This window comes from Cetorhinus maximus, chromosome 14, assembly GCF_964194155.1.
Source record: "Cetorhinus maximus chromosome 14, sCetMax3.hap1.1, whole genome shotgun sequence".
In the NCBI taxonomy this organism is placed as follows: Eukaryota; Metazoa; Chordata; class Chondrichthyes; order Lamniformes; family Cetorhinidae; genus Cetorhinus; species Cetorhinus maximus.
Genome location: NC_135892.1, coordinates 97,210,660 through 97,233,786, shown reverse-complemented (window position 1 = coordinate 97,233,786; position 23,127 = coordinate 97,210,660). Strand labels below are relative to the sequence as shown.

The following is a 23,127-nucleotide window of genomic DNA, read 5'->3' as shown; positions in this document are numbered from 1 at the left end:
AAGTTGATAGATTACGAGCAATGCACTCATGTGATTGCATGAATTTGTGTTACAAAACGCAAACTAGATGGGATCAGTTCTGAGAGTTAGAATGAAACATTCAAGCAGAGTTACAAACCTGATCTACTAAGGGCATCATGAGAGTATCAGCTCTTTCCTTACTGACAAATCGTTGAGTGTCGTAGAGAAAGATTTTGTGCATGCAGTCACAGACAAATTGAAGCAGTAAGCAAGATTTCTCTACGTTCTTGTCTGAATCAAAGAAAGCTTCCTCTATTTTGGGGATAAAACAAAAATCAGAAACACACAATTTAATACTTGAGTAATTCTGCTGTTGGTTAAAACAACTGCATTTACTTATTTATTCGCAGTGCATTTGATATACAGAAGGAATCTGACATCAATGACTGCTGATTAGGACTCCTATATTCTATCCAAAACCCTGCATGATTCTGAACATTTGATCAAATCTTCCCATAAACCTTCTCTGCACTAAGGGAACAACCCCAGTTTCTCTAGTCCCTTTGCCTAACTGAAGTATTTAATCTCTGATATCGTTCTCATAAATCTCCTCTATACCCTAAAGCCTTGACATCCTTCCTAGTGTGGTGCTCAGAATACAATACTCCAGCTAAGCCCTAACAAGTGTTTTATAAAGGTTACAAAATTTCCTTACTTTTGCACTCTATTTATAAAGTCAAGGCTACTGTAAGCCTTTTAACAGCCCCCAAAACTTGTCCTGCTACCTTTAAAGATGTGTGCATGTACACCCCCAGTTCTCTGTATTCTGTATCCACTTTGAAATTGTACCATTTTATTTATACTGCCTCCTCATTCTTCCTACCAAAATGAATCACTTCACACTTCTTTGTATCGAATTTCAACTGGCATATGTCTGTCTATTTCACCAGTCTAGGTCCTCCTGAAGTCTGTGGCTATCCTCCTTGCTGTTTACTACATTTCTGAGTTTTGCATCACCTGCAAGCTTTGAAAGTATGACCTGTATACCGAGGACTAGATCATTAATCTATGTCAAAAAGAGCACTGGTCCTCACACCAATCTTGGAGGAACTTCACATTTCCAACTGTCTGAAAAGCAAGTGTTAACCACCACACTCGCCTGCCTGTCCCTTAGTTAATTTTGTATCCTTGCAGTTGCTCACCAATTAATCTCAACGGGCTTCCATTTTGCTAACGAGTACTTTTTGAAAGTCCATGCACACAACATCAACCACATTACCCTCATCCGCTTTTCCTGTTACTTCATCAAAAAGTTCAATCAAGTTAGTTAAACATGATTTGCCTTTAACAAATACGCGTTGGCTACCCACATTTTCCTATGTGTCAATTAATTTTGTCCCAGATTAATGTCTCTAAAACGTTTCCCCACCACTGAGTTATATTAATATTTTTAAAAGTTAATTGATTTCAACTTACCAATTTTGACAGCGTTTGTCTGGTTCAGAATATCAGCAAAAGGTTTCACTAACTGCCCAGCAAATAGGGTGAATAACCCTTTCAGCTTGTCTGCAATGCAGTCTGCCAAACGGTAGAATGTAATCATACGGTCTTTAGGGAACCCCTCAGTTTTAGTCCAGTCAAACAGCTGATCAGAAACAAACCGTGAGTCAGCGGCTAAAAATAAAAAATCTACAGAAAAATATCAGGGAGCTGCTCATTTAATATCAAAAACATACCTTAAAGAACAGGGGCCTGAAGGTAACCTCTGAAAGTTTCATTATCATAACAACAAGACAGTTAATTACATGTCCCTCAATTTCACTCACTTGGTCCAAACTATCCTGTAGGGGGAAAGAGAAAAACAAAAGGAAAATTGGTCCTTATATGTTCATTTTAAATAGAATATGAAAAACCAAATCGGTGTAATACCTAACTATATTGTAAACATGAATGTATAGAAACCCTTCATCAATCAAGCAAAGTAATTGACAGGAGTTACAAGGTTTTGAGGCCATCAGTACAATATGGCCAGGTTTAACCCATACATCCTTTTGACCATTCAAACTCAATATTGTCCATGACTGTTTTGCAGAAGGCTGACCAGTGTAGAATTTGTGATAAAGGATCAGCAAGAGCAGATTATGAACTGTAGTTGCACATGCAAACTGGGGGCCAAGCAAAGGGTTTTATGTGAAACAATTTGATACATAATATAACCTGTACAAGTAAGTAAATGCTTGCATCGAGATTACGTCCTTTGCAACATAACCACACAGCGAATCAATTTTTATGGGCAAATGAAGCAGTTAATTCTGCACCAACGACATCCCACAAACAGCAATGAAATGTAAATAATTTTTGGTGGTTAGTTGAAGGAGGAACATTGGCCAAGATAGCAGGGGAACACCCTGCTCCTCTTTAAATCTCATGGGGTCTTCTTTGTCCATCATGCAGCACTGATTTGTAGCATTTTGTAGCACAGGAGGAGGCCAGTTAGCCATAATGCCTACGCTGGCTATGAGTTAACCACAGTCTCATTCCTTTTTAAATTTCCTCTTTTAAATATTCATACATTTCCTTTGAAAAAGGTATTGTGGATTCTGCTTCCACATTTCTTTCCAGTAGGCATTCCATGTCCTAACAACCCCCTGTGCAAAAAAAATCTCCAAAATCTCTCCTTTGGTGATCATCTTAAATTTCTGCTACTGGTTAGCAGCTCACTGATCAATCGACCAGCACTGACTCAGTACTGCATTGCAGTATCAGCCCAGGTTATGAACATAAACCTTAATTGGAGGCTTCGAATCCACTATCTTCTGACCCTTGAGCAATGTTACCAAACTGAGCCACCAGGTGTTCAAAATTGGCTTAAGTTGTACATTTTGTGTTTAAGTTCAGAGGGATTGTCCCCCCGCCAATTACAAAAGTTACATGCGTAAAATTAATTCGTGATTTTCTTTTTAAAATCTCACTTTGGAAAAAAATACATTAATAAATCTGTTCATAATACCTCCAAGTGGTCTGCTCTGAAATCCAGGGCTTTGAGGAAGAATAATGTGAGCTCAGATTGGTGGGAGTTCAGTTGTTCCTTTTCTATGTTATTAATATGTTCCTTCAGGATATCGAAAAGTGGACCTAAATAGCTCTAGAGAAGATACAAACAAGTTAGAAACCAATTCTATTTCCTCATAACTAACACCTTGCATTAGGTGACAAGGCACACCCTGCCAGTGCTACTGTTACTGTCTGAATCACCTTATTTACAACAGAGGATTCATGAACTGTCAAGTAGGAATAAACAACAGCCATCACTGCCTGACGCCTGCCTCTCCATGTAGCTCCCTGCCTGAGCTAAACAATCTGCTGTTCAGTGACAGACTGATGAAATCACAACTGAAACTAAATGGCTGAAAAAAAACATGCGGCATATGCAAAAGTGTGAACAGGTAGGATTCCTTTAGTGTGCAGGATTTTCAAGCCATATGCCATCTTCCCTACTGAATGACAAACCAATCTGCTGCTCAAGCTAAGGGACACTTGGAGTTTGGACGTTCACAAGGTAGTTGAATAAAACAGAAACTGTACATTTCTGTATGATTTGATATGTTTTGTAAGATAAAAGGGCTTCAGGAAAGCAATAAAATGTAAAATCTTGGTATAAGACGGTAAGATAATTAAACCTGAATTAAAATAAACGTATGTTTAGGTATTATGCAAAAATCCAAGCCTGATTAAGCAGCATTTACTATTCATGGGTTTCTGAAAACATTAAGTATCCCACTCAAAATGGTCTGAAAAGAGGTTCACACCAAAATGCTATACAAGTAGCCAACTAAGCTACAGAGTGAAGTGACTAAATCTATAATATATCCGAATGCAGATAATTCATCAATCTAGTTTGATGTTTATGACATTTTTTATGATGTAAATCGCTACTGCATATTTCACAGCTTTCATTTAATATAAACTCCTGTGTATAATACAAACATATGAACAAGGAGGAGTAGGCCATTCAGCCCCTCGGGCCTGTTCCGCCATTTAATAAGATCATGGCTGATCAGATAGTAACCTGAAATCTGCATCCCATCTACCGCCGATAACCTATCACTCCCTTGGCTTACCAAGAATCTAACCGCCTCTGCCTTAAAAATATTCAAAGACTCTGCTTCCACCACCTTTTCAGGAAGAGAGCTCCAAAGGCTCATGGCCCTCAGAGAAAAAATTTCACCTCATCTCTGTTTTGACCCCTTATTTTTAAATAGTGATCCCTAGTTGTAGATTCTTCCACAAGGGGAAACATCCTCTCCGTATCCACCCTGTCAAGGCCCCTCAGGATCTTACATGTTTCAATCTTACTCTCCTAAACTCCAGCTGATACAAGCCTCGTCTGTCTAACCTTTCCTCATAAGACACCCCACCCATTCCAGGTATTACTCTAGTAAAGCTTCTCTGAACTGCTTACTGTTACTGTGCAATAACAAAACTTTCAGGTTAGCACTATGTTATAACCATGAGGTTTAACACCCAAAGCACCAGATGCATAACTTTCAGGCCTCTGGAATTTTCCATCACCTCCAACTCTAAATAGTAGAGAGAAAGAAAACAGAAATCCCAATGGGAAATAATGCTAACCTGATTGTTGTTGGCAAGTTTATCGTAGCATTTGCTAATCGCTGGCAACAGAACTCGAGATGCTAGCTTTGTGGCCAGCGTAGTTCGAAGCAATGTTAGACGCAGGTCAAGCTGTGAGGAATGGCCTGTCCTTGAAGCAACCTTGGTCAAGTGGGTAACCTACAGGAAAATATCACTGTATGAGTACTTTGGCTTCATGAAAATAACACATGCAGCTTTTGTCAGAATTCTGTGAGGTTTACTTGTGCTAGGATGTCCAGCAGGTAGGGGCTGATGAAATGTGACAGTGTTTCTGCAACTTTCTGCAATGCTGTAACAGCACTTAGTAAATAAATCTCATTGGACGGTAGTTCCTTCTGTTTTTTCAGGGTCTTTAGCAGTCCTGGCACCAGCCTGCAGAAAATAAATCCATTCGTAATAAATGTGAACATTGGTAGATTTTCAAAAAAAAAGGTCTATAAACAAGGACAAAAAAAGACATCGCGCAACAATGTGTTCGCTTTTTACTTCTACTATTTATCTTTAGTTGAGATTGTGCAGAAAGGCACTCAGCAAGTTGAGCACCTTGTGTCGTAACTAAACGCAGTAAATTTCAAGGTAATCTATTCCACTGAGGGACATGGAAAATTGAGAGCAGATGAAATTTAATTTCAAAGTACAAAATTCTCATCTTTATATACAGAATCAGGACAAACTAGTTTGTGCAATATAGTTCCCTCTTACTAAATGTAAATCTTAAGAAATCATAGGCTATTCCTATTCAATATATTAGCAAGTAAAAGTCTGGAATATTCTTATAAAGGAGTATCTCCACTTTACACAATAGTACACGACCAAAAAAGAGGTTCTCATCTGCAATTGGGCCTGTAAGTTACCCACCATTCAAGAATATAGAACAATTACACCTTGCTTGGAGGGACAAATTTCTTGTTCTTATATAACCATACTTCCTCTACTGCAACCTGAGCAGTGCCACAAGAAATATTATATAGAAACAAGATTTTTCAGGGTACTACTCTTTTACCTACTGTTATAGTTTACAATTTTGATGAGTTCTCCTTGTATATTGAGTTTCTTTCTCAGATTCTATACCTTGGAAGCTGTGGTATTGCCAATGCTTTGAGTGCGGTTGTAACTTCAGCTATACAAAGCAATGCACTTCCCAGCACATTCTTTTCCTCCTCTTCATTGACCATGATGAGGTCAACAGCAGATGCCAGCACAGGCACAAATGAATCCTGGTGATTTGTACCAAAGCACCTGCACAGGAGCTTCAGGCTGAAGAGGGCTGTCTGACGGTTAACGGCTTGTTCCACCTCTTTTTCCTTACAGAAAGCAACGTTCAGAAGTTCCTCAATCAGGCTCAAAAGCAACTTCACCTTGGGAGAAAAGATGCTAGGCTTAAGCAACCATTTCACACAAATATACAAACATGGAGATAAAAGAAAACCAATGAGCCTAGAAATAAGAAATTTTAAAAACTCTTATTCGATGGCACATGCAAGTTGCGTTATAAAGGGACATAGAAAGACCAACAAAATGGTCTATAAACAAGGACAAAGAAAAAAGACTTATTGCACATTGTATGGACTGCAGCGGTTCATGAAGGTGGCTCACCACCACCTTCTCGAGGGCAATTAGGCATGGGTAATAATTGCTGGCCTAGCCAGTGATACCCATATCCCATAAACGTAAAAAAGTACATGGGCAGCACAATGGCAGATGAAGCTTAACTTGAGGAAATGTGAGGTTATCCACTTTGGATCTAAGAAACACAAATTGGACTATTTTCTTAACATGAGACCAAGAGCTGTGGAAGGATGCATATCAGGTCAATCAACATCCGAAAGAGAAACATAGACTCTCTTTCAGATTGTCATAATGTGGATTCCCTACATTTCCTTAAGTTTTCCATATTGCAAAAACTCAATTATATGTTATAACCGAGAGGACCCTCTGGTGGATAACATGGGGAGGCGGTGGCATAGTGGCATTGTCACTGGACCAGTAACCTGGAAACCCAGCGGTAATGTTCTGGGAACCCGGGTTCGAATCCTAAAAAAAATCTGGAAGTAAAAGTCTAACGATGACAGTGAAACCATTGCCGATTGTCATAAAAACCCATCTGATTCACTAATGTCCACTAGGGAAGGAAACCTGTTGTCCTTACCTGGTCTGGCCTACATGTGATTCCAGGCCAGGCAATGTGGTTGACTCTTTAATGCCCTCTGAGCAAGGGCAATTGGGGATGGGCAATAAATGCTGGCTGAACCAGCGACATCCACAAATAATAAAAAAAAGTGATTAAATGAAAAATTCTCAAGCTACTGGACTGGCTTCTCTAGCTCTCTACCTTTCGATCACTCAGCCCCTTTACCCCAGCTGGCATGATCAGCTGAGATGTTAACAGCTGTTGTGCGTTGCAGAACAAATAGGAATAGGCACAAATATTCTCCAAATGCTATATACTGTGCACACTCAATGCCAGTGTCCTTAGAGCAGCCTGCACAGTGACTACCTTGGTGGAAGTGCCAACTTCAAAATCAATACAGACTGCTTAAACATAGTCACACAAGAACATTTAAAGGGGCCTATCTGACAGATCAGTAAACCTGAGCTGTTGAGTGAATCAGTATGAGCATGATTACTTTCAGGGTTGAACGCTAAAGCAAAGGGAATTAGAAATATACTTGAAAAGGAAAAATTTGCAGGGCTATGGGGAAAAACTCAAAAGAGTTGGCACAGCCATGATAAGCTAAATGGTCTCCTTCTGGTGCTGTATGATCCTATGTAAGGATCCATGATTGGCTCTGGGGAGCATTTTTGAGGCCAGCTTTCTCAGGTCTGTGATGTGTTTTATAGCTGAAACTGTGGGTGTGTGCGTCTGTGTCGAGACCATTTAAGTGTTGTGGCGCAGAAAAAGGCCATTCAGCCCATTATGCCTGTGCCGGCCAAAAAAGAGAAAAAAAGAAACTGGCTGCTAATTTTAATCCCATTTTCCAGCATCTGGTCTGTAGCCTTCAAGGTTACAGCATTTCATCCAGGTACCTTTTAAATGAGTTGAGTGTTTCAGCCTCAACCACCAATTCAGGCAATAAATTCCAGACGCCCACCACCCTTGATGAAAAAGTTTTTCCTCATGTTCCCTTTAATCCTTCTACTAATCACCTTAAACCTATGCCCCCTGGTAATTGATTGAGGGAAACAGGTCTTTCCTGTCTACCCTATCTAGGCCATCTCATAATTTTGTACATCTCAATTAGGACACCCCTCACCCTCCTCTAATCTAAGGAAAACAACTCTAGCCTATTCAATCTTTCCTCATAGCTGCAATTTTCAAGCCCTAGCAGCATTCTTGTAAATCTCCCCTGTACTCTCTCCAGAGCAATTATATCTTTCCTGTAATGTGGTGACCAGAACTGGACACAAAATTCCAGCTGTGGCCTAACCAGCATTTTATACAGTTCCAGCATTACATCCCTGCTTTTGTATTCAACACCTCGTCCAATAATAGGAAAGCATCCATAAAGCTTCCTTTACCCCTTTTCCATTTCAGGGACCTGTGGACATGCACTCCAAGGTCTCTCAGTTCCTCAACCACTCTCAACATCATCCCATTTACTGAATATTCCCTTGCTTTGCTTGCCCCCCACCAAATGCATTACCTCACACTTTTCCAGATTGAATTCCATTTACCATTTTTCCACCCACTCGACCAAACCATTGATATCATTCTGGAGACAACAGCTATCCTCTTCACTATCAACTATATGGCCACTTTTTGTGTCATCTGCAAATTTCCCAATTATGCCTCCCACATAAGTCCAAATCATTTATATCTCAAACAGCAAGGGACCCAACACTGAGCCCTGTGGAATGCCATTAGAAACTGCTTTCCATTTGCAAAAACATCCATCAACCATTATCCTTTGTTTCCTGTCGCTGAGCCAATTTAGGATCCAACTCGCCACCTTCCCCTTTCTCCCATAGGATTTCACTTTTCTGATCAGTCTGCCGTGTGAGACCTTGTCAAATGCCTTATTAAAATCCATGTAGACAACATCAACTACACTACCCTGATCAATCCTCCTTGTTACTTCCTCAAAAAATGTGATTGTTAGTAAGACATGATCATCCCCTAACAAAACCATGCTAACTATCCCTGATCAACCCGTGCCTTTCTAAGTGACAGTTTAACCTGTCTCTCAGAATTGATTCCAATAATTTGCCCACCACCGAAGTCAGGTTGACCGGCCTACAATTTTCTAGCCTATTTGTCGCACCCTCGTTAAATAATGGTACAATGTTCGCAGACCTCCAATCCTCTGGGACCTCGCCTGTATCTAGTGAGGATTGGATAATGATCCTGAGAGCATCCGCTCTTTCCTCCCTGGTTTCTTTTAACAGCCTAGGATACAATCCATCTGGTCCTGGTGGTTTATCCACCTTCGAGGATGTCAGTCCCTCCAGTACTTGTTCTCTCATGCTTATTGTATCTAACACTTGACACTCCTCCTCTTTAACTAGAATGTCTGCATCAGCCCTCTCCTTAGTAAAGAGAGAGAGAAAGTACTCATTGAGAACCCTGCCCACATCTTCAGCATCAATGTACAAGTTACCATGTACAACTCTGATAGGCCCTACCCGTTCCTTAGTTATCTTGCTCTTAATGTACTGGTAAAACAACTTTTGAGTTTTCTTTGATTTTATCAGCCAATATTTCTTCGTATCCTCTCTTTGCTTTCCTGATTTAATTTTTTTACTTCACTCCTGTATTTTCTAAACTCCTCTAGGCTTTCTACAGTATTAAGCTTTTTGTGACTATCATAAGCTTTATTTTTCTGCTTTATCCCTGTATGCTTCTGGATAACTGGGGGCTCTAGATTTGGCAGTACCACCCTTTTCTTTTTTTTCCAGATCAGATCAACTGATTAATCAGCTGGAGAGAGGGCGGTGTTTTGAATCAAAAATGTAATGCTGGAAACTCTGCCTTGTTCCTTCATCATAAAAAAGTTCTTATGGAGGTTCCACTGTAAATGTTCCCCAGCATCTGAAAGAAATCACTATTTTTTTTATTTTTGTGCAAGTAAACTGTAAATACACATCATGACCAGAGCAACAAAGTGAGGACAGAGTAGGGCAACACCTGAAACTTCAAGGTTGTGAACCTCAAACTAAGACAGCTTGTACATTATTCAAGTATCTTTAAATCAATACTGTTCATTTAGATAGAAGCGTTTGCGCTTGATTTTAAAGAGAATGAAGAACTCACCTGATGTTCCTGCCACACTGTTTTGTGCTGCTGGAGCTTATTATTGAGGAGATCCATAGCTTTACGTCGAACTGAAGGTAACTGATTACTCATTAGCCCTCGTATCACTGGAATGAAGGTCTCTGTTGGTAGCAAGGCATTCACCTGTACCAGGGAGATAAAGGAGTGTTCAGAGAGATTACTTGGTAATTGAATCCTCATCAAGTCAAATTCATTAGCTAACGCCAGCCAATTCAAGTCATCCGATAGCAAACGCAGTGGCACCATAATACAGATCAGGCAGGACTAGGTCATCTGTTTTAGTGATGTCAGTTGAGGGATGCACATCAGCTCTTCTTCAAATAGTGCCATGAGATCTTTTAAGTCCACTTGATGGCAGAAGGGACTTCTCAGTTTAATATTTCCTCTTAAATACAGCACTCCAGCAGTGCAGCATTCCCTCAGTACTGCACTCAAGTGTCAGCTTGGATTATGTCCCAAGCCACGGAGTCGGGGGTTGAATGGAACCAAATCTGACGCCCAAACGAATATTCCTTTCTCATAAGAATCTTTTACAATTATGTTTGAGAAAACATCTGCTTGTCAGTTTGCAAGGAGACCAAATTTAAATTGAAAAGTAAGTCAACAACTAGGACCAGCTAGGTTGAAAACCTACTTTATCTAAGACATCGTACGATCGGTTGAGTAGAGCTCTCCAGAATTTGGCTGTTGGTTTCTCTGCATTCTCCTCCACACTGTGAGCAACCACGTTAATGTAGCACAGAATTTCCTCCAACAAACTAGGGAAACAGAACAGGATCAATGCACTGAAGAACCACTCAGGAAAATGATCCAAGTTTAAGTGCAACCTGATGACCAACAGATCACAAAAAAATTATAAAATACTGAAAGCCTTAGTTGTTTCTACAGTGGTTCACATACCCACTTCAAATATTATATAATGCAATGTGGCAATGTGCTCCTGGTACACACTAGGAGACTAGGACCCGAGGACACAGCCTCAGAGTAAAGGGAAGACCTTTTAGAACAGAGATGAGGAGAAACTTCTTTAGCCAGAGAGTGGTGAATCTATGGAATTCATTGCCACAGAAGGCTGTGGAGGCCAGGTCATTGAGTGTATTTAAGATCGAGATAGATAGGTTCTTGATTGGTAAGGGGATCAAAGGTTATGGGGAGAAGGCGGGAGAATGGGGTTGAGAAACTTATCAGCCATGATTGAATGGCGGAGCAGACTCGATGGGCCGAATGGCCTAATTTCTGCTCCTATGTCTTATGGTTCTCTCCTCACAACGAGGTTCTAGCATTAGTTGCTTTCAAAGGGCCATAAATTCAGCGGAGCGGCAATCTGAGTCTGCTCCTAGCTTTTTACCTTGAAATCCAGCCGCTGCTTTCTCGCCCGAACTTCTAACTGAGGCTGGGTGAGAACAGTATAGTGCAGCGAGTGCCCGAAGCCTTCAGGGTTGTGGGGGTGGTGGGGGGACACCTCCTAGTTATGACACCCCGGAGCTTGAAAGTTATGGGCAAATGTCACTTATTTTTTCTTTTATCTAAACTAATAGGGGGAGGGTCTGAATGATGATAAACTAAGAGTGACACTTGAGTAGTCCCTTCACCGCAACTCTAAAAGCACCATTCAGCACGTGGACTGCAGCGGTTGAAGAAGCTGGCCTACCACCAACTTCTCGGGGCAACTGCAGGTGGACATAAAATGCAGCATCGCCAGCGTTATCCATATCAGAGGGCAAATAAAAGTAACCAAGACTTATAAATTATTCAGATTCTTTTCTTTAATATATTATAATTTTGTGCACCCACTTTATTCAGCTTTGAGTTAATTTCTGTGCTGATGACAGTTGGATGTAAACTTCAGGTAAGTTTCTCTTTGACATACGAAGTTGATACATTTGAGCTTGTTGAGAAATTACTTGCAGTTGAGCACCGGTGAACATTACAGACTCTGTCAAGTTTTGGATTTTTTTTGATTATTTTCCTCACAGAAGATTGGAAACGCTTAAGCGATATGTTCTCAATTAAAATGGGTTTACGCAGGTTTAGTATTCTACTTATTGCAACCGCTAAGCCAAAGGGGAGTTTATGTGTTAATCTGCTATCTTGCTTCAGGTTTTCTACAAACATCTATGCCTATTATTGTTGGGATTGACTTAATAATTTGAGTCCAGCAGAGTGGGTCTGCTCAACAGTGTGTGCCTGTGTTTAGCCAATATCATTGATAGACCCACTGGCAAATTATTGAATGTGGAAGCTGGGGAGGCAGCCCATCCACTTCCTGGGGTTAGGTGTAACAAAAAGGAGAGGAAAATCTGTTTCTATGGTCAGCCTGTCAGCATGACCGGCTGAGAGAAATACCTCGGTGGCTTATTGAAAAAGCAGTGCTGACGGTCCATGTAAGCCATAATTTGTTTTAATATTAGACCGTCCAAAAGCAAACAGGAGTCAGACTGCTTGTCCAGAGTAAGACTGCATGCTTATTACTTTCTTTATTCATGAGGAGGAACTGGAACTGAAATTAAGTGGTGAGTTGTGACTATAACCTACCCTGTGTATTCACTTGCTGCCTGTAAGATTATGCAGGTGGACAATTCACATCAGACCTGGTCTCACTGAAAATGCTTTCAGTCTGCCTATAAAAGATTCAAGGAGTACAAGAGAGGGCAGGTACGAAAGGGATTGGAAAAGGCTACAACCCCTCAGATGGTGGAGAAATCAGTTCCTGAATGCATTTGTGCCCTTTTCTATAACAGGAGCTTGGTGCTTGGACGAGGATATGCACTCAGAATGGGACTCACGGACTGATTATTTTAATGCCGTGGAATACCTTTTTTTAATACATATTTAAGTAAGTTAGGTCTCTGTGATAGATTGATTTTATTTTGTTATTATTCATTTATATGTAATTTTTTTAAACAAATGAACAATTTTACCCAAAATGAATTTCCGTATTGATAATAAAGTGAAATTGAGTTGACACAATATCCAGTTAATTACAAGTGAGTGCTTCTGTTACCACACCTGGCTTATGCTAATGTATGATTGGATAGTGGACAGTACAGGCAGGATCCTGAATTTAAGACAGGGATTGCTTATAGGAGGGACAGCACCGCTGATCCCAAGTGAATGCCTAAGCTAGATGAAGTGAGAGTGACTGCCTTTGACATCAAGGCCGCATTTGAGCAAGTGCGGCATCAAGGAGCCCTAGCAAAACTGGAGTCAATGGGAATCGGGGGAAAACTTTCCACTGGTTGGCGTCATAACTAGCACAAAGGAAGATACTTGTGGTTGTTGGAGGTCAATCATCTCAGTTCTAGGACCTCACTGCAGAAGTTCCTCAGGGCAGTGCCCTAGGCCCAACCATCTTCAGTTGCTTCATCAATAACCTTCCTTCCATCATAAGGTCAGGAGTAGGGATGTTCACTGATGATTGCACAATGTTCAGCACCATTTATGACTCCAGCAGTCCAAGTCCAAATGCAGCAAAACCTGGGCAACATCCAGGCTTGGGCTGACAAGTGGCAAGTAACATTTGTGTCACACAAGTGCTAGGCAATGACCATCAACAAGAGAGAATCTAACCATTGCCCCCTGACATTCAATGGCATTACCATGCTGAATCCCTCAATATCAACATCCTGGGGTTACCAGTGACCAGAATAGAACTGGGCCAGCCATATAAATTCTCTGGCTACAAGAGCAGGTCAGAGGCTAGGAATTCAGCAGTGAGTAACTCACCTCCTGACTCCCCTGAGCCTATCTACCATCAACAAGGCACAAGTTAGGAGTGTGATGGGATACTCTCCACTTGCCTGGATGAGTGCAGTTCCAACCACACTCAAGAAGCTCGACACCATCCAGGGCAAAGCAAGCTGCTTGACTGGCACCCCATCCACAAACACTGACTCCCTCCACCACCAATACAAGTGGCAGCAGTGTGTACCATCTACAAGATGCACTGCAGGAACTCATCAAGACTCCTTAGGCAGTATCTTCCAAACTTATGACCACTACCATCTAGAAGGACAACTGCAGCAGATGCATGGGAACACCACCACCTGGAAGTTCCCTCCAAGCCACGCACCATCCTGACTTGGAAATATGGCTCGGTTCCGTCACTGTTGCTGAGTCAAAATCCTGGAACTCCCTCCCCAACAGCAGTGTGGGTGTACCTACACCACATGGACTGCAGTGGTTCAAGAAGGCAGCTCACCACCACTTCTCAAGGGCAATTAGGGATGGGCAATAAATGCTGGCTTAGCCAACAATGCCCACATTTCATGAATTAATTTTAAAAAGCCAAAAATTTGTAACAATCACTATAAACTGCAACAGACAATTGGTTACCTTTGTTCAAGCTTCTGCAAAAGTTTTTCTTCAGAATTGTTACACTCTGCAACCTAATATAAAAGCAAAGAAATTCAGTGAGCATACGTAACATTTAACGGGAACTATTTTATAAAGCCAGCTGTCTTCCAGCACAGTGTAAAGAATCCACAGCATGGAACGAAGCCATTTGGTTCAAGTGGTCTATGTAGGTGCTTATATTCCACACAAGCTTCCTCCTAGTCTAAATTACTTCTTCATATGCCGCTCCCATATTCCTCTATTCCCTTCTCCCTCATGTAAGCAATGGGCCTCCTTTTAGTACCCATAAAAATTACAGTGATTAGCAAGTTCCAATTGAAGGAATGTAGTTTTGTTTAACTTGACAGTACAAATGGTTTCCCCAGATAGACCATTTTCTGTAACAGACCACACTGATAGCACTGTCTGTAGAAGGAGATTAGTAAATTATTCCACTCTAGGGTCCATGGGACCCCTTATTTTGAATTAAGAACAGAAAACGCTAGAAATGCTCAGCAAGCCAGGCAGCAAACATGGAGAGGAAAACAGAGTTAATGCTACATGTTGATGACCATTCATTAGAATGTTACTTTGGCTTAAATCAACGTGTACTTTAAAAAAAATCCAGATTTCTTTCTCAGCCAAATCCCATCCAGTTTCTTACCCCCTTGACAGTAAACATGCTTGTTCAAAATTGTTTTTATTTTCAAACTACTCAACATAATCCCCAAATCAGTCATCTGGAGCCTCACGAGTGACATGTTCTTAATTTTTAATTATCACAAATGTGAAGTGATTCCAGTTTTCACTCACAAATAAAACTTGTTGCTAACTAGGCACTTTGAGACTCCCAAATAAATTGTTCATTAATGGAATTAGCTTGAAAAGGTACTCCAGTAAGCAATAAAACCAGAGCATTATTTGGCTGTTTTCAAGTAAAATAAATGGTGAACTGAAACATCACAGTAGAACTGGGAATGGGTCAGGTGTTGTGAAGCTGCATTGAGGAATAAATAATTGACAACTTTGCACAGCATTACACAGGATATATGGCACAGAAACAGGACATTCAGCCCAACAAGCCTCATCTAAATCTATCATTCTAACCTTGCATTCCCTGCTCGCTCATATGGATGTCTAGCTTCCCCTTAAAAGCAGCTACATCATTCACTTCGACCACTCCCTGTGGTAGGAAGTTCCAAATTCTTACCACTCTTTGGGTAAAGAAGAATATTCTGAATTCCCTATTGGGTTTCTTAGTTTCCATCTTATATTGATGGCCTCTAATTATGTTCTTCCTCACAAGTAGGAACATTCTCTCTGTATCCACTCTATCAAAACCTTTCATAATTTTAAAAACTTCTTTTAGGTCACCTCTTGCCTTCTTTTTTCAAGGAAAAAGAGACCCAGCCTGTCAAAGCTTTCTTGATATTGTCATGCCCAGGAGACATGAAGGAAAATATATATCATCCTGGCTACTTTACAGAATTATCTTTTTAAAAAAAATGGACAAAGGCTTTACACTGACTGAAGCTTGACTCACTATGGCTCACACAAAAGGAATTTCTAGCCTTCAGAAAACAGCAAGAATCTCATTATCTCTAAAGAGGCACTAATGTCCCCTGTGACTGTAGAAATCAAATTCCAAGGAAATGCACAATGACCCTCTACATTTCTAAAGCACAGCTCTGGCCAACGGAGATGAAATATCTGAATACAGACAAAGAATATACATCCTTTTTCCAAACCAAAGGGAAGATGTAGGAGTTATATCATATGCCCCCCACCCCCACCACCAAGCTGCTAGAACCTGTAGTAATGCCTTCTGGAGCTGAATCCTGGCAGTCTGCCATCTTTCATCAACAAAGCAGCCGCAGAAATAGAGTTCTATCCAGGTTTAAGTTGCCTGGCCTTCATCTATACTGTTTTCTTCTGGAGCATCTGAACTTTGGTACCAGTGCCTACTGCAAGGCTGATTCATCTCGACGTGCTTCTCCCATCATCGGAAGTCAGCACTGCTGCAAAAGTGAATCCCCCACATAAGTTTCAGCTGGCTAATCTCTCTGAAGGAATACACCATTGGACTTTTGATTCTGGACTCACATGAAACAATAATTCTTATTTTGTCTGCGGTCTTTGCACTGTACCCCCTTTCCCTTATGCCTCTTGTAGTGTGTGAGTGAACCGGTGGCTACGTTGTGAACCCCTTCCTGTGTTTTTGAGTGGATGTAAAATAAACTAACCCTCTGATTTTATCCTCTCTTGAGTTTGCTGTGGGGTTATTAATAGAGGATTGGATCACTCCAAAAAAACTGAAAGAGCTGGGAAAATACGCCACCGCTTATAAAGGGGGAAAATCAAAAACATCTTTCTGTTTACGGAAAGGTGGAGAGAGGAGAAATCAGGGTGTCTTAAATTAAACCCCTCCTGTCTGTAACAATATGTAACCCGCGCATTTCTGTTATCATCCTTGTAAACTTTCTCTGCACCCTCTCCAGTGTTTCGACATCTTTTTTATAATTGAGAATTTTTTTTTGGCAGTGGGGTGGCAAGGTAAAATGGAGAATTCTGTACAAACAGGCCTTGGTTTGGACCTGGAGGTAGCTAGGCTATTTACTGAAATCTATGGAATTAAGCAGATCTGCACAATAAACTGGATCCATTCTGTTGAAGAGGTAAGAAACGAACAGTGATCTACCGCTTATCGAGGTTAGCACCTTCAATATTAAGTACTAAAATATCCAAGATATACAAACTATTGTTTACAACTAATTATTTAAATTAGAAGCGAACCAAAATTACCTTCCCAACAAAGCTATTGGAGGCGAGAATCTGAGCCATGAATGACACAGAAAGAAATTTGAAATGCCGTAGCTGTTTAGCTGTGTGAGTGTCTACGTTGAACAGTGGTTCCACTTCACTCGGGTTCCTTGCTTTGCTCCTGGTTGTCCTCATTTTTCCCTGTCCTTCGGCTGCTTTTAAGTAAAACAGGTTCAAGAAATCAATTTGCAAAGACATTTTCTCGAAAAGGAATTCTGTATGTGTTAACAAGGAATTTTAGAAGTCTAGGTGTTAGGGCAATTTAGCAACAAAACAATGATCAATCATATTAGCATGCAACAGGAAAGAATAGCTGAACTAGCAGTGTTAGGCAGACTGAGAAGCTTTTGGGAAGCTTTTCAGAACATGCCTGAACTGGTGAAAACTAGAAAGCTGAAATGTTGATGAGGTAAAATTACCATGAAAGAAACAAAAACACATTTGGGCAATAAAGCCACTGCACCAGGTCACCTCCGCCTTGAATAGAGAATGGTGTGTGGAGGCAACACACTTTAAAACATATACAAACCACAAAAGAGCTGAATTAACTCCACCCTAAATAAAATGATCTACATTGCATTCTTAACCAGTGAAGCAATTCGATGTATCAATGAGATCAAGTGTAAACAGACTGGGGTGAACTCCTGCTGGTGTCTTTCTCCTTGTCCACTACTACGTCAGTGGGGCAGCCATGTAAATGGTGGGAAATTGATGCAAATACTCTTTCCCCAGGGCTTCTGTAGTGCTTCTACTGACATTACAGTGGATAAATCAGAGAACACTCAAGACACTCACCTCCTAGATTCTTAGGTATTAATGAATAAATTTGCTTTACTCAAAGCAAAATGAGTCCTCTAGCTGGAGATAAAGATTAGTAATTTAGTTTTAATACTGCAATGTTTTTATTTTCCATAATTTTAGAGATCTGCAGAATTTTCAAGTTACAATGTTAAAAAAGACACACAAAATCACCCTGACAGTGAACAGTGACTATTCGTAGCTAACCATACACGAACAGCTCAAAAGTTTAAGCAATCAGTACAGGGAAGCTGCATAGTCAGACTTCACAGTCATATATTAGGTTGAAAATAAAAATGAGGACTATTTTACAAAAGGATTTTATAATGGGCAGTGCTGGGGAGATAGGTCACCAAAAAACATTATTCTATCAGGCTAATAGGACATCAGCTTTTTGAATGTTCTGCCCTGGGACATGCCTTCTCCCTGTTTAAATGACACCATCATTATTTAACTACAGTTAGGCTGAATTAGGTTTTGCTGAAATGATGTGGAATGTTTATCTGATGTTAACGGCATGTCACTTTGTACTTACTTTGTTCCTTGTCTTCTGGGAGCTGGGGTAAGTAACGCAAGATGTTGATGAAACTCTGGAGCTGCTCCTGAACACTGAATTCGCAGCAAACAGCAATCCAGAACTCAACGTCTCTTTCCAAAACAGCCTCCTATTATATAAAAAACACAGCTTTGTTGGAGAGGCAAGTAAAATCCAATTCATAAGTGACTGCTTTAAACAACAGAAATTCAGTTGGGCAAACTACCCCGGGGTGGGGAGTGGGAGAAAGAGACGTGAATAAACCTTCTTGAAATGATTGTTTCAACTTGGAACAAGCAAAGTCTTTCTTTCCCTTAAACAAGGCTTAATTTTCATGCATCACTCTCTAACATCTAACATTATAACTATTAAAAACTAAATGGACACGGCTTGAGTGCCACTACATTCTTTTGTCAAGATGGAGTTCTTTCTCTATTTTGTAAGTACAGCAAAAAAAAAGTTATTAAGTTACAAGTAAACAATTATTTCTTAGTGACTAAATTCTGTAGGTTTCCAGATGAAACGCTAAATAGCAACCACTCCTGGGAGAGGGCCTCTACATTAGGGGCTGGGAAAGGAAAGTTTGAATTACTAGAAGGCTAAAAGTTTAAGCCCCATATTCAATTTAGTTTGCTCTCTAGTTGAATGTTGCAGATTTTCAGTTGGCAGATGCAATGGAGTACAGAACTGAATCGTAATGGAAAAATGCCGATTATAGTAGGCAATCCTCTGAAAGTCTGATAAAATGTCACCACCTAATAAATCTTTCCTCAGCTGAAAGAGAAAAAGAACTATACTCAGTCACCACTGGAACATGACTGTCTTATGCATTTTTCCCCCGCGCTTTATTTACTCTCCACTCATCCTATTCATGTATTTTCATTTGGCATCTCTCTGGATTTTGTACAGTCTCTCAGCACAAAACTGTTCCTCAGCCTTTATGGTGCTATTTACCATCAGCTGCAAAGTGATGCATAATAATGGCAAAGACCAACTCACCGTTAGTGACTTTTCCACCAAGTAATCATTTTTAATTAAAGAAAAAAACTGAAGCAGTAATTAAATTTGAAAAAAAAATGGTCAATAAATATCAGATGTAATCTCCACAATAAATAGTACAATAAGCAACATTAATCACATTTAATATACAAGGAATTTTAGATACAGGAAAAAAACAAATGGCTTAAAAACCTTTATGACTCATCTTAATCTCTTGTACTCTTTTCTCACCCAATCATTCTTGTTTCCGAACCATTGAACAAGCAAATTGTTCTTTCACAATCAAGTGCAGAATGATTCCTGCTTTTAGCTATCTATTCTAAAATACACGGGTTTTACCTTTTCACCACTGCTTGCTGCAGAAGTGGTCTTGGTCACGTGCTGCTCAAAAAGAAGCAACAGGAGGGTCCAAAGGAAGCGCTCCGCACTCACTGTGTTAATGAGCTGTGCAAGGATGGGTACTCGCCTGTGCTCAGGCACATGTGGCATGGCATCCACAAACACGTGGATGATTTTTCTAACAACATTTTCCACATTCTGTTTGGTTTCTGCAGAAACTTCATCATCCGCCTGCAAAACACCAATATAAATAAGAGGCAAAATGGACAAAAATCACAAAAGGAAGAGAAGATTTTTTTATATTTACGAGCAGTGCAGCGAACTGTGATCGTCAATCTTGATTTGCAACTTTGGTCTTTTTTTAAAAAAATAGTGCCATCCCACCCATTCCCCCATGGATTCATGTTAAAGTAAGCAAAATTTTAACATCCTTATCAGGAAGTCACATCGAAGTGGGAGTTTCTGCTGTAAAATGTATTATTTTAATGGTCTACCTTGAACTGTAAAGATAGTTTTTGCAAGACATAAAATGGTTTCAAGGAGCTACTTCCAACCACTTGCAGTTTGAATAACTATGGAACGAGGTGGACCCCGGGCTGCAAATTTCAGAAGTACATAAACTCAACAAACAACAACTATGCAAGAGCGGAAGCAAATGTAACACAATGCATATTACTCCAAAATGATTTTCTAACTTTTCCATTTCTACTCAATAAAAATAATTCATGCCAGTGTAACTAAGTGTGCAAGGGCAACTGTTCACAAAATGATAATCATTGCCACCAGAGGCTACTACATTGTAATGTAGTTATAATGCACCTTTCGTGGCTTTGAACAAGTAGGTATCTACATAGGAATGGGGCTCTGTCACCCTCTTGAGTTTATCTACAGTGCTGGTTGACAGACAGCTCATTATTTATATTTTTCTCTGAAGACACTGACTTCCAAATGGGAAAACAGCCCTACAGGTACAAATTACTTTCTGGCTTTTCTCCCACATGAGCATTATTTGCACGTAAACCGAGAACACAGACTATCCATTAGCAAGGACACCACAGCTGAGCTCAGACATGTCCCCACCCAGTGATCTTGCTAAATGGGGTTGATTTCGAACAGATTTAGCAACTCAAGACTGGTCATCCATGAGGCGCTGTGGGCTATGAGCAGCAGCAGAATTGTACTCAACCACAATCTGTAACCTCATGGCCTAGCATATCCCCCACTCTACCATTACCACCAAGCCAGGGGATCAACCCTGGTTCAATGAAGAGTGCAGGAGGGCATGCCAGGAGCAGCACCTGGCATGCCTAAAAATGAGGTGTCAACCTGGTGAAGCTGCCAAACAGCATCAGCAGCAAGTGACAGAGCTAAGCTATTCCACAACCAACGAATCAGATCTAAGCTCTGCAGTCCTGCCACATCCAGCCATGAATAGTGGTGGACAATTAAACAACTCACTGGAGGAGGGGACTCCACAAATATCCCCATCCTCAATGATGGGGAAGCCCAGGCCCAGCATGTCAGTGCAAAAGATAAGGCTGAAGAATTTGCAACATTCATCAGCCAGAAGTGCCAAGTGGATGATCCATCTCGGCCTCCTCCAGAGGTCCGCAGCATCACAGATGCCAGTCTTCAGCCAATTCAATTCACTCCACGTGATATCAAGAAATGGCTGAAGGCACTGGAAACTGCAAAGGCTATGGGCCCTGACAATATTCCGACAATAGTACTGAAGACTTGTGCTCCAGGACATGCCGCACCCCTAGCCAAGCTGTTCCAGTAGTTACAACACTGGCATCTATCCCGCAATATGGAAAATTGCCCGGGTATGTCCTGTACAGAAAAAGGAGGACAAATCCAACCCAGCCAATTACCGCCCCATCAGTCTACTCTCGATCATCTGTAAAGTGATGGAAGGGGTCTCAACAGTGCTATCAAGCTGCAATTGCTCAGCAATAACCTGCTCACTGACGCTCAGTTTTGATTCTACCAGGGGCACTCAGCTCCTGACCTTGTTACAGCCCTGGTTCAAACATGGACAAAAGAGCTGAACTCCCGAGGTGAGGTGAGAGTGACTGCCCTTGACATCAAGGCAGCATTTGACCGAGTGTGGCATCAAGGAGCTCTAGCAAAACTGGAGTCAATGGGAATCAGGGGAAAACTCTGCTGGTTGGAGTCATTCATAGCACAAAAGAAGATGGATGTGATTGTTGGATGTCAGTCATCTTAACTCCAGTACATCACTGCAGGAGTTCTTCAGGGTAGTGTCTTAGGCCCTACCATCTTCAGCTGCTTCATCAATGACCTTCCTTCCATCATAAGGTCAGAAGTGGGATGTTCGCTGATGATTGCACAATGTTCAGCACCATTTGCGACTCCTCAGATACTGAAGCAGTCCATGTCCAAATGCAGCAAGACCTGGACAATATCCAGGCTTGGGCTGACAAGTGGCACCACACAAGTGCCAGGCAATGACCATCTCCAATAAGAGAAAGTCTAACCATTACTTCTTGATATTCAATGGCATTAATATCTCGGAATCGCCCACTATCAACATCCTGGGGGTTACCATTGACCAGAATCTGAAATGGACTAGCCATATAAATACTGTGGCTACAAGAGCAGGTCAGAGGCTCAGAATCCTGCGGCGAGTAACTCACCTCTTGATTCCCCAAAGCCTGTCCACAATCTATAAGGCACAAGTCGAAAATGTGATAGAATACTGAACCACTTGCCTGGATGAGTGCAGCTCCAATACTCAATAAACTCGACACCATCCAGGACAAAGCAGCCCGCTTGATTAGCATCCCATACACAAACATTGACTGCCTCCACCACCGATGTACAATAGCAATAGATGCACTGCAGAAACTCACCAAGGTTCCTCAGACAGCACCTTCCAAACCCATGACCACTACCAGCTAGAAGGACGTTTGGCAGCAGATACATGGGAACACCACCACTTGGAAGTTACCCTCCAAGCCACTCATCACCCTGACTTGAAAATATATCACCATTCCTTCACTGTCGCTGGGTCAAAATCCTGGAACTCCCTCCCTAACAGCAGTATGGGTGTACCTACACTACATGGACTGCAGGGGTTCAAGGGCAATTAAGGATGGGGCAATAAATGCTGGCCTAGCTAGCGAAGCCCATATCTCCTGACTGAATAAAAAAAAGGTTCAGTTCAGTTTCTGGTCAATGGCAATCCCCAGGATGTTGATAGTAGGAAATTCAGCGATGGCAATGCCACTCAGTGTCATGAGGAGGTGGTTAGATTCTCTCTTGTTGGAGATGGTCATTGCCTGGCACTTGTATGGCGTGAATGTTACTCGCCACTTATCAGCCCAAGCCTGAATATTGTCCAGGTCTTGCTCCATATGGACACGGACTGCTTCAGTATCTGAAGCAGTTG

At 41.1% G+C, this 23,127-nt stretch overlaps 1 protein-coding gene across 2 annotated transcripts in view; it reads right to left on the bottom strand.

The window, feature by feature from the left end:
- heatr1 (HEAT repeat containing 1) overlaps positions 1 to 23,127 on the bottom strand; it is a 76,977-nt gene that overhangs the window by 4,586 nt on the left and 49,264 nt on the right. The window contains exons 29-41 of one of the 2 annotated variants that reach the window (XM_078557277.1): positions 19,713 to 19,943; positions 18,375 to 18,504; positions 17,024 to 17,196; positions 14,222 to 14,274; positions 10,521 to 10,644; positions 9,866 to 10,009; positions 5,686 to 5,972; positions 4,836 to 4,986; positions 4,594 to 4,752; positions 2,972 to 3,106; positions 1,698 to 1,802; positions 1,438 to 1,606; positions 119 to 273 (exon numbers count right to left, since the gene is read on the bottom strand). In XM_078557277.1, the coding sequence (XP_078413403.1) occupies positions 119 to 273; positions 1,438 to 1,606; positions 1,698 to 1,802; positions 2,972 to 3,106; positions 4,594 to 4,752; positions 4,836 to 4,986; positions 5,686 to 5,972; positions 9,866 to 10,009; positions 10,521 to 10,644; positions 14,222 to 14,274; positions 17,024 to 17,196; positions 18,375 to 18,504; positions 19,713 to 19,943 (2,016 nt within the window). The remainder of the gene's footprint in view (positions 1 to 118; positions 274 to 1,437; positions 1,607 to 1,697; positions 1,803 to 2,971; positions 3,107 to 4,593; positions 4,753 to 4,835; positions 4,987 to 5,685; positions 5,973 to 9,865; positions 10,010 to 10,520; positions 10,645 to 14,221; positions 14,275 to 17,023; positions 17,197 to 18,374; positions 18,505 to 19,712; positions 19,944 to 23,127) is intronic. The other variant, XM_078557278.1, reaches the window with a different exon arrangement.